Here is an 11,991-nt window from a genome sequence, read left to right as displayed (position 1 = left end):
TGAAATAAAAAACGTTTATTTCGTACCTTTTAGGTATTTGATAAATTTGTTTATTCATACACTAGGACAATTTAGGCCATTGACATCGTTCGTTAAACGATACAACATTCAAAATGTTGGGCCTCAAAAAATATACCAAAAGAGTAGCAGTAAAGCCGTGTGTTTGTGCATCATTTCCAAATACGACATCACCTGCACACAGCACTTGGAACATTTGAACTCTATCTGGTAACTGCATATCGAGAGCTATAATGTCGATACTGAAGAGTTGATGGGTCGTCGTAGCCATTGTTAACATGGCTTGTTGAATTGCTGAATGGCCAGTCATACGGTTGCCGAGTACAATAAACGTACCATCTTCTGGGAACAATGTGTGGAGTATGTGACGGTTTTTATCATAGTTTGCGAAAAAGTCACTCACGAATTTTGCGATTTCGTTCTCGAAGTCTTGATTGCTATGATGGAATAAAACAAAAAAAGGAAAATAAAATTTTATGCCTGATGCAGTAAATCTAAAATATTTTTAAACCGCTGTCTACTCCTACACGACTGACAATATTATGCGGTCGGTTTGGTAATGTGGGCTCGACTATTTCCGAACTTACCTCTGCATTATGAATTCTTATAACAATTATATAGATGCAAATACCGAATAAAGTAATAAACTAATAACACAATGATTATTAACGCTAGCTGCTGCGTCTATATACCCGACAGTCGAGTCTTTAATTACTCTTTATTAATTATGATAATTGATAAGAAATGCGCGATAAATTTAGATTTTGGAAATCATATTTATAATATAATAATATAAAAATAAACATGGTACATAGGTATCAAATTTTATCTAATGGGATAGCTGAACTGCCAGGCTTATTGTTGCCAAGCACAGAAAATGTATCTTCTGTGAACAATACGTGGAATATAATATAACAATTTTTATCATTCCTATCAAATAAATCATGGACAAATTTCAATAGAGTAGTTTGTAGGTACATTTCTAAATAAAATTGTCATTCATACTGTGCGAGATCAATTTCAGTTAAAAAGTTGTTAATTGTTGGGTAATAAATTTTGTGGTTACAAATTTACAAAAAAAATGTTCTAAAGAATTAATAGCCAAGATGAAAAAATAATAAAAACTAAGAAGGTATATTCTCAGATTATACAATCACATGAAAAACCGGATAGGTAGGCAGTATTGTAGCCATTAGCTACTCATCCATAAAAAGCGACAGTTTAGGTTTAATATTTTTTTCCGCGGGTTAGTCCCTATCATAGACCTTAGTATAAGGTCTATGGTCCCTATTGACTTAGTCAAAAAGTACATAGAACTCTTAATAACCATATAGTCCATAGGTATAGCATAAATGTCATCCTCAATATAATATAGAATACTAGTAATACCATTGATTATAGAATACATACGATACGATACATTTTTAAATTTGGAAACATTTTCTCTGATTTTCCACAATTTAAATATTGGCATTTATTTCCAGACATGTTTAAGAATTTTTAATTGTAAATGCAAATGCAACTTAAAACTCAAAAAACAAGAAAATTCGGAAGGCGGTTGTTCCACAATGAACAAGATAGTAATAAATGATAATATAATAAAATTATTATTTCCAATCATTTCGGTATATCTTCAGTTTCTTATTATTACTCTATTTTTAGATCGGCACTTCGCGATAAGCCACCTCTTCCCTTCCCCGCATATCATTGGCAAACATCTATGATGGGGGTACCACCTCCTTGCATCCCAACTACACTAGCGCTCCATAGTGGTTGCATCCTACGCATGGTCACCAAATATTAACATTGCATGGGCTATCTGTCTATTCTATAATCATTAATCAATGGTAATACTAATAGTATACAAAATATACATATTGTATAAGTTATAATTAAGGCTCAAATTTTAAATCAAATGTTTTTTTTTTAAATATCAGATAGAAATCTAATTTTTACACATAAGTTCGTTTCGCATCATTTTCATTCCAAATAAAACAATTTATTTTTGCTTTTTTTATTGTTTTTTCAGTTATTTTAACAATGAAATTTGTATATTATGTTTATTATGCTATAGTAATAAAAAAAATTTAATTTAATTAATCAAAAAATTCGGAATACGCAGTACGGGCTAAATGGTTATATTGCATGGCTTTCTATAAAATATGTATAAAAACATTCTGTCAGACATTAGAGTCAGTTTCACTACTGCAGAAAATCTGACCGTAGCCATTTTCCTCCAAAAACGAGATACCTACCGTTTTCCACCAATAAATGATTAATACAATATTTTATATAAATAATTTGTGCATAGCAAGAGAAAAAAATATTAATACATGTTATATACAATATTACTATTTTTTTTTAAATATAATTATAGTATATTTCAGCAAGAAATTATACGTAGAATGGAATTGATGAGCCCTCACTAAAGCACGTGCAGCATCTCAATGCCTCCGAGACGACCAGGCCTTATAATAAGAGCCCGGTCTACTGGTGGTCCGAAGACATTGCAGAGTTACGACGGTCGGTCTTCTCTCACAGACGGAGTTAACAAGCATGCCTTAGAAGAGATGAACAAGATGGGCTCCACGACGCGTAAACTATGGCTAGGAGGAGTCTGTTCCTGGCAATCAGAAAGGCGAAGGAAATAAGTTGGATGGACATATTCTCACAGGTCAATAACGATCCCCGGGGCACACCTTACCGCTTGGTCATGCGGAAGCTGGGTAACGATGAGACTTCTAGATTGGCAAACAAAGGGAAAGAATTGGAGGTTGCTGTTCATCTGTTCCCAGACGGGGCCGGTGACAGATTGGGACTCTGAGCCCTCCCCAGTTGTATACAATATCTTTGACACGTTTGACCCGGACACGGACAATCTAGTGTTCAACAACCGGAGTTTACGACTGAAGAGCTCCTAACAGCGATTAAACGTCTCTTCGCTGGAAAGGCTGGGGGCCCATCGGAGATCCCCAACGAAGTGCGTACAACAGATGTCTTCGGGCGAAGTGTTTTCCTGTCTGCGGAAAGAGGGCAAAACTGGTGCTGCTGCACCGGCGCCCAGGGAAACCCCCATAGATACTCATCTCTTCGGCCTTCAGCTATCGGCCGATACACCTCTTGGATACCCCAGTCAAGTTACTAGGAGGCTGCTTGTCTAAAGACTAGAGAGTAATTTTGACGCCCAAGCGACGAGGAGAGCCCCGGATCAGTTTGGCTTCATGAAAGGCATATGTACAGAAACGGTTGTCGCACCCGTCCTCGATATCGCAAGCGCAGCTGTGACTCAAGGGTGTACAAAGAACCTCTGTGTGCTCGTAACTCTTGATGTGAGAAATGCCTTCAATACGCTTCGGTGGCCCGTTATGTACGCAGCCCTCAGAGAGAAATCTACGCCCGATTACCTGGTCTCGATGCTGCGGCGGTCCTGGCTGCGGAGCGCGTATTATTATGGTGGACAACGCGGGATGTTTCAGACAAGTGACCTGTGAAGTTCCTCAGGGCTCAGTCCTCGGGTCAATCCTTTGGAATGCTGCCTACGACGACCTTTTAACGATGCCGGTGTCCGTAGGTGTTCATCTGGTTGGGTTCGCTGATGTTCTGGCCGTTGTTGGTGTGGCGAGAACTGGAGGACTTAATCATACCTGTTCTGGCGGAGAACAAATCTTGAAAAATGTCCACCGGCCACCAGCCACATGTTCTATACGAGTAGACAATACGATTTTAAACATCGGGCCATGAAATAAATATATGTAATGTATTTTTCAAAACCGTCAAGCTGAGTCACTAAAACTATATCCATCTATATCAAATTTGTAGTCGTACTGTAACGTTCGTTACAGCCTATATATATATATATATAATATATATCTATTATACCTACCTACTGGCTACTCTTAACACTCACCATATTATACGATTGACCAACACAAAATATTATACACACTTAACACTTTTCTACCTATGTAGTCGCCACTGACCATCGACGCGAGCGAACTCAGCAGTACAATTATTAACAGCCATCTGCCAAGTACCTAGTAAAGTACCTACTAAAGTATATTTTATATATAATTATTAAGGATATATAACACAAACTTGTCTTATTATTGATAAACACCTCACAATAGTGGTCTAATCCCCAGCTACCGAAAACTTATCCATAAGGAATAGAAAACTTTTTCTGGCGATACCTAACTGATATCGTGACAAGGTCCCCTGACCACGTTACAGTACTTTGGAAATTAAATCGCGGTATGTTTGAGTAATCGAAAATTAAGATCAATTAACTGTAATTTTGACTATTTAATTAATCATATTAATTATACAATATTTGTTTCTCTATGTGTCATTACAAAAAAATCTCTCGAACTTAGTTTGTAAGTCATGGTCAAAAACCTTGTAAATGCTTTCGATTTCCACCAAAATTCACTTTTTGAGTTTAAAATATCAACAATTATCATGATAAAGTAAACAAGTATGTCAGCAATTTTATGTGCCCCACAGATATATCTGTGTGTGCCCCACAAAATTGCTGACATACGTCCTGTTAACTATATCATGCAAATATGCAATTTATATTTTTGGAAATGTTAATATTTGATGTTTATTGCTTAATATTTTGTTCGTAATAATGTAATATTCGTATGATATCCTTATCACAAACAAATCTACGGCCATTGTTGTGATTACGGTTTTAGAAGATAACACCACACAATATATTCTGTGATAACAGTTTCTAAAATTCTGTTGATAATTTGACAATTTTGACTATGATAGTATGATAAAAACATTAAAAACCTAAAACGGCTAAAACCAATTACCAAACAAATTTCGAAAATAAATTATAAATTTAGAATATAAATGTATTTTAATAAACGTTTTTGTCATGTTTAAAAAAATTTAAAGTTGTATTATGTGCTATTTTTTTTGTTTTGCATGGATAAAAATTGAAAATTTCTAATTTTCCTTGTGGCAGCATACATTTAATTTGTTCAACATTTTATTACAACTTTTCACTTATTACTAGGTGAGATCTTAATTCATCAAGTGTAGCACGATTTAATAAAAACTACAAAATAAATTATTTTAAAATATTTAAGTTTTACAAGCATTATAATTTATATTGTATCTTACTTTTTTGTTTTATCTATCATAGCATGAATGACAATTTAGAGAGTGAAGAATCCACAATATTGAAATTCGTGCAAGACTTTTTTGCTAACTATGACAAAAATCGTCACATACTCCACACATTGTTCCCAGAAGATGGTACGTTTATTGTACTCGGCAACCGTATGACTGGCCATTCAGCAATTCAACAAGCCATGTTAACAATGGCTACGACAACCCATCAACTCTTCAGTATTGACATTATAGCTCTCGATATGCAGTTACCAGATAAAGTTCAAATGTTCCAAGTGCTGTGTGCAGGTGATGTCGTATTTGGAAATGATGCACAAACACACGGCTTTACTGCTACTCTTTTAGTATATTTTTTGAGGCCTAACATTTTGAATGTTGTATCGTTTAACGAACGATGTCAATGGCCTAAATTGTCCTAGTGTATGAATAAACAAATTTATAAATTACCTAAAAGGTACAAAATAAATGTTTTTTATTTCACAATATACCCTAGATAACTATTTTATTTTATTAAATAAAATGTATGATTATAAATACAAATGATTTTGAACATTGAATTAAGTATGTACAGAAAATTCGATTTTTTTTTTACTAAATATTTAATTATAAGTGTTTAACTTCATATACTACAACAAAAATGTGTTCATTTTCTTATTAACATTGAGAGTATTTATTTACAAAATTAATAAGCTTTATATTGGGTTCAAAATGTAAATATTTATGAAAACCTACAATGTTTCTATAAAATGAATATTACACACAAAGAATAGAGGATAAATTACAGAGGTAATATCACATGAATGTAACACAGCTATATAATATTAATAATTCATTTTGGTTTTAGATCATATCACTTGTGCATTGTTCACAAAAAAAATGTATATATATATATATATATACATTTATGAATAAATGGAAAATGTTAGGAACCTAATTAAATACAAATAGAAATAATTATTTTGTTTCAGAATAACAGTAGGAATTTCTTAGAAATTAAATTTGAAACCTAAAATAGTAATGTTAATATGATTAAAATTTAATTCAACACAGTGTGCGTTATAGATTTGTTATTGTTATATAATTGTAAACTTTATCAAATAATGGTGTGACCTGCTGCCATTTCTGATGGCTTTGCTGTCTGAGCCCTGAGGGAGCAGTAGTGTATGGTGTATCTGTTAAAGCATATAGGCGGACTTGTGCTCTTTTTGCAGAGTTGATCAAGCTATTTCATTTAAAATTTTACAAGTTGTTATAAACATTTTCCTATAAGGCTATAACAATTTAATAGTTTTTGGTTGTTATTTTTGTTTTTGTTACTTTTCTGCCTAAAAAGGAAGTTAAAAAAATAAATACAAAATCTATAAAAATAATAAAATTAGCTTAACATAACTACTATACATATTATTACATAAAAAAGTTTCTATAAATTATTTAGCCATAATAAAATAATTATTTAAATACAATAAACTATGACGAATACTTAAAAAATATAAAAAAATATATTTCCATTAATTAACTATTTACACAAAAATATAAAAACTAAATTAAATTATAATAATAATTAACAAGATTTTTAAGAAGTCGGCAATTATAAAGAAATACACCCACTCTTATACTAAAAATGCATTTTTGTCTTTTAACAAAATAACCGTAATTCTAAAGAAATATAAATTATCAATGAAGAACAAAAGTACAAAATAACCACTACTCTGATCAGAGTGCAGTCTTTAAGTAAAACAAACATTTTTATTTTCACAAGGCTACTAAAAAAAATAATAAAAGTAATTAAAAAATAAAATAACTATGATATACTTAGCACCTACTAACCAACATACAATGGAAAAACTATAGTACCTACAAGACAAAGATTCATACAAAAGTAACAGCTTTAGATAATTTTAGTAGTTTATCAAGTCTTAAATAATAAAGTCCATACGTATGACAGTACATGTTTGATAAATACAAAACAACTTCGATTACTTCCAAGTGTATCTCAATACAATTAAAAACAAAATATAATATTGTAGATATTTTCTTTTTTGTTTTGATAATGATAGATATTGTAACAGACTGTATTATACTGGGTTAATTCTACGTTGTAATTATTTCTAGTATGTGAAAGTGAACGTTTATGATGATTTTAATGGTTTAATTATTGCTTTGTAAAATTCCACATACACATAATATCTGATAGAATAAGCTAACACTTCATCTTTATAAACTATATTTTGTATGACTGTATATAGTACCACAATTTAATGTATAAAATCTTTATAAACTTAAATATGGAAACAAAAACAAAAGATTTATAACTACATACCTGCTATAGTCTGTATTTAAAAAAAAAACTGGACTTTTTTACTGATAATTTCGACCAGTGTGAACAAATTTTTAATAAAAACAATAGAAATTTTTGCTTACATACAAGAGACTAGCTCTCATTATTTAAATTTATTTTAATAAACTATTATTCTTCGTAACAGGGGTGGCATTTGAGGGAGCACAGGTTATACTTTGGCTGCCCTATTATTTTCTGTGTCTTATTGGCCTGGATTACAATTTACAATACACTGACAGGGTCCAATCATTTTTTTATAAACACCATCTTCCAGTGAATACTATATCAAATGAAAAATTTTTTTCTTCACTCAAAAGTAAAATCTTATCTTAGATATTCAGTAGATGACAAACGATTAAGCAATTTAAAGAGCATATCTGAAAAAAAAGAACATGCTAACAAAACAAATTTAGATGAAGCAGTTGATAGATTTTCTAAACTAAAAAGTAGAAGGAATAAGATAGAATAACATAAATCACTTTAAAAAAAAAACTATAATGTATATCATATAGAATATTGTATTATTATTTATTATATCTTATGTGTTAATAAATAAATATAATATATTAATGTTATTTGGAATAAATTGCATTGGTTGCATTAGGGAAATTGCAATAGTTTAAGTTTAGGTTACTATACCAAAAAGCAAACAAATGTATAAATGAATAATTTGAATTCGTTTAAATATATCCTTCAAGAGTTTAACTCCATACAAGTGACTTACACACAAACAATATCTGTGTTTACTATTTTGAAGAAAAAGTGGCCTGATGAAAAAAAATTGGCCTGCTTAAATCTTGGCACTCCTATTAAAAAACAGATATGGCGCCACTGATTCGTGCAAAAGTTGAATAGATCAGAAACTATATTATAAAAAACTCGATCAAATTTCTAATTTTATATAAAACGACGTTTTCAAAAACAGAAAAATCTGCATAATTTATAGTAAAGAATTGTGGTCTTCATTAAAAAACAAAATTATTATCGAAGGACACTCCTTATATGGTAATGGTATAACAAATTAGGGTACCTAATTAGAAGGAACGGATTTAATAAATTATTTATAGGATTAAGGAATAAACGGGGTGAGTATGCTAGAAAATATTAAAACAAATTTTAATAATAGATATTTACAAAATTATAGTTTATAGTAATTTTATATTTTTCCTAATAAAAATCTTTTATATAAGTAAACTTATCAATGTTGATAATAGATTATATTTATATATAATATATACCTAAATTACATTTTAAAATAGATTGACCCATAAAATAATATGTTCGTTCATTTGGGCAAAGCTCATTATAAAATATATATATGTTATATTGTACACTGTACAGTGTACACTGTACACAGTACGCGCTCTTAAGACTAGTTCATCGTTTTATTTTTTACACATTTAATGTGATTTTCATTTTCAAAAATGTTTCTGTTATTATAGGTACCTACATATTTATATTTATTTCATTACTTTTTAAGAATTTTATATTAATTTAGGTATTATATAGTTTTTTCCTAGTCAATGTAAAAACTTTTTATCTTTCTTATACTAATACATTGACCTATATTTTCATATAATAAAACATTAATTTGTGTTTTTACTTTTTACAGTGGAATTGGTATCTCGTTTTTGTTTTGGGGAGGGGGCGAATATACAATAAATATATTCTATCATCTCATGCGTCTAAAAATATAGCTTGGGAGGTGGTGACTCCCTTTGAAAACTCAAATAATTTACGAATAATAAATCTACCTAAGCAGTAAATAGTACATATATATATATATATATGCATAAGTACTGCATGTAAACATTAGGTATATAATATGTATGCGTACCTACTTGAAGTAATATTATTATTATGAGCACAACTGTACAATACTTTAAGTCTTTAAGTGTACTTATTAAAATATAAATATTTTAAGAACGAATTAATAATTATTAATCATAAAAATCACACATTAAAATAATATTCAACACCACATTGCACCTAAATTGTTTGATACTTTTTTGCAATTTACTTATTATAGCAATTCATTAGATGTCCAAATAAATAGCACAATAAGTATAAAATATTACCTTAAAGCTGTATGTTTAGTTAACCTACTAAAATGTTTTGTTAGAATTTCGTTTTTAAAAGATTTAAGTGTTAAATGGTCGATTTTATTGAATGTCTTCATCGAAAAATAAATTGTTGTTGTCTGTCAACAGCTGGTATACCCTATATGTATATTGTATACATAATACTCAATAGCCATTTCAGTGTTAGGTACAATTACACTACTTGCTATCATAATTCATAATACATATATAAGAGTATAAGACGTAATGAAATATAACCTTCTTATGGTATTTTTTTTTATACTTATAGTAAAGAAAAAAACATCAATAAATATATAGGTCGTACGTCAAAAGGACCGTATATTATATGTACCTGTCGCTCCAGTTGCCAGATGAGAATCCAAATCTTGGTAAATATATGCGCCGGCCGGTGATAGTTGTATACAACCAACAACAATATTATGTGCAGTTTCGTAACCATTTATGGTATCAAACCCGGCAACGCGATGACTCACGTTTACAATAGCCTTCGAGGTGTTACTTAGCATTATCAATACCGCAAAACTGTTTTATTAAGTGTTTTGTATAAATATAATTGTCATTTACCTAATACAATTTTCTAAAAAAATCATCAGCTGCTTTTGTTTGTCGGTAGGTATAGGTACTTTACTAAAAAAATATAATCTTTTGTAATTCGATTGAGAAAAAAAATTCTATCTATAGAGCATCTATAATAATTTATCACAATAAGATAAATATTAAAAATACAGAATGATTCACCATGCCATGCTCAGCCCATTTTTTATTTAATTATGAATTTATTCAAATTCTGAATTTAGACTATTTAATAAATATACTCAAACATCATATTTTCGAATTCTTAAGATTATTTGTACTATAGTCAGATAGCCTATAGGTACTTATTTTTCAAATAAGCTGTAGCTATACGGAATTCTAGTTTTTAAATGAAAAGTTCCTCCTTCCATTTTTTTTATATAATAGATTATACTCAGATTATGGGATAGTTTTTAAAACAAAATTGAAGTACCTAATTCAAAACGAATAGTAAGTTGATACTAAAATATATAAATCCTAAAAAATGGTCTTGCAACGATATAAAAATATAAAATATATGTAATATTATACCTTGGACTTATTTTTTATAAAAATTTAGTGAATATTTTTGTAGATTAATTACATAGAATACAGTTGTTTTTTTATAAACACATATTATATAAATTGTATTTATTTATAGGTAATTTTTTCGAAATAGTTTTGTTTCGACATTATCTATTTTTAATTTTAATATACAAATATTTTTTTTTTTCTAAAATGGGACGTATAATTATACTCGATATACTCACCTATATAATCCTTTTACTTGCTCTTAGATGTATTTATTTTATAATAATCAATATTATTACCTATAATATCATATTATAAGCATATTTTACACCTATAATTGCTTTACTCTGCAATGTTAAAATACTTACTTTTTAAATTTATATTTTTTTAAAGTATTTAGCTATTAAAGTATAATATACCCACATTAATAATATAAAATCCATTAAGAACATGCCACCTCTTTATTTAAACATCTAAGTATTATAATACAATTTGTTTGTTAATGTCCCTACTCCCTATAGTTATGAGTTTATGACTTATGAAACAATAACTAATAAGTTATAAGCGTATGAGTTAATTATACTTAAAAATAATATTTGTCCAAATTTAAATACTGCGGGGTTAGTGAGTTATTATTTGTTATATTCCTAAACATCAATTCTACTAATTAATATGCTTTGTATCTTGTATGCATCGTTATTTGTTAGCAGGTAAAATTCTGTTGCATTAATATTTTTAGTACAATATCACAATACGTCAATACTTAATATGATGCATTGATACATCAATACATGATTTGTTTAGTAAATCATCAATAATTATAGTGACATACAGCCATTTTCTGTAACATAAGATTCTTAACAATAAAATATCATGGATTTTAATTAATTTGTGATATAGGCACCTACTTAATGAGTAATTGAAATCACATTTAAGATGAGTATTGCGAATGCCAAATTGTGACATGAATAATTTTATTCATTACAATGTTTGAAAATTAAACAGTAAGTGATTATAACAAGATAATACCAACCAATCAATCAAATTTTAACAATTATTATTTTTTTATACATTTTTTCCCGAGACTGTTCCAATAAGAAGACATTTTTTTTTATGTTTCCAGTGATAAGGATGCTTTTTAATTGGTAGGTATACAATGAGAATAGTTATCAATGTCTAATAAATACTCCTAATGCAAAATATACCACATCATTAAATTGTTTTTAAACGGATTCAATATTATACGCATGTCGTTTTTGTATGTAATACACGCATTTTATAGCCTTAAATGGAATGATTTATTAATAA

The 11,991-nt window shown here is 29.4% G+C and overlaps 2 protein-coding genes across 3 annotated transcripts; one reads left to right on the top strand and one right to left on the bottom strand.

Annotated features, from left to right (window-relative positions):
* Nucleotides 1–14: 14 nt before the first annotated feature.
* On the bottom strand, nucleotides 15–1,852 carry LOC107168408 (uncharacterized). Of its 2 annotated transcripts, none has more exons than XM_089225238.1 (2): nucleotides 1,439–1,852; nucleotides 15–455 (listed from the first exon to the last, which is right to left on the bottom strand). In XM_089225238.1, the coding sequence occupies exons 1-2, from the start codon at nucleotides 1,504–1,506 to the stop codon at nucleotides 62–64; spliced, it is 462 nt and encodes a 153-aa protein (XP_089081364.1). In that variant the 5' UTR covers nucleotides 1,507–1,852; the 3' UTR covers nucleotides 15–61. The 2 variants fall into 2 exon arrangements, with proteins under 2 accessions (XP_089081364.1, XP_015373299.1); XM_015517813.2 differs by lacking the exon at nucleotides 1,439–1,852 and adding an exon at nucleotides 606–1,365.
* A 2,946-nt stretch (nucleotides 1,853–4,798) lies between these two features.
* On the top strand, nucleotides 4,799–5,626 carry LOC107168417 (uncharacterized). The gene is made up of 2 exons (XM_015517823.2): nucleotides 4,799–5,044; nucleotides 5,174–5,626. The coding sequence occupies exon 2, from the start codon at nucleotides 5,175–5,177 to the stop codon at nucleotides 5,577–5,579; it is 405 nt and encodes a 134-aa protein (XP_015373309.1). The 5' UTR covers nucleotides 4,799–5,044; nucleotide 5,174; the 3' UTR covers nucleotides 5,580–5,626.
* Nucleotides 5,627–11,991: the final 6,365 nt, after the last annotated feature.

This window comes from Diuraphis noxia, unplaced genomic scaffold (genome assembly GCF_037042655.1).
Source record: "Diuraphis noxia isolate RWA-SAM2 unplaced genomic scaffold, SU_Dnox_SAM2 contig0004, whole genome shotgun sequence".
Taxonomy (NCBI): Eukaryota; Metazoa; Arthropoda; class Insecta; order Hemiptera; family Aphididae; genus Diuraphis; species Diuraphis noxia.
The sequence above is the reverse complement of the archived record's forward strand: the minus strand, read 5'-3'. Positions and strand labels throughout refer to the sequence as shown.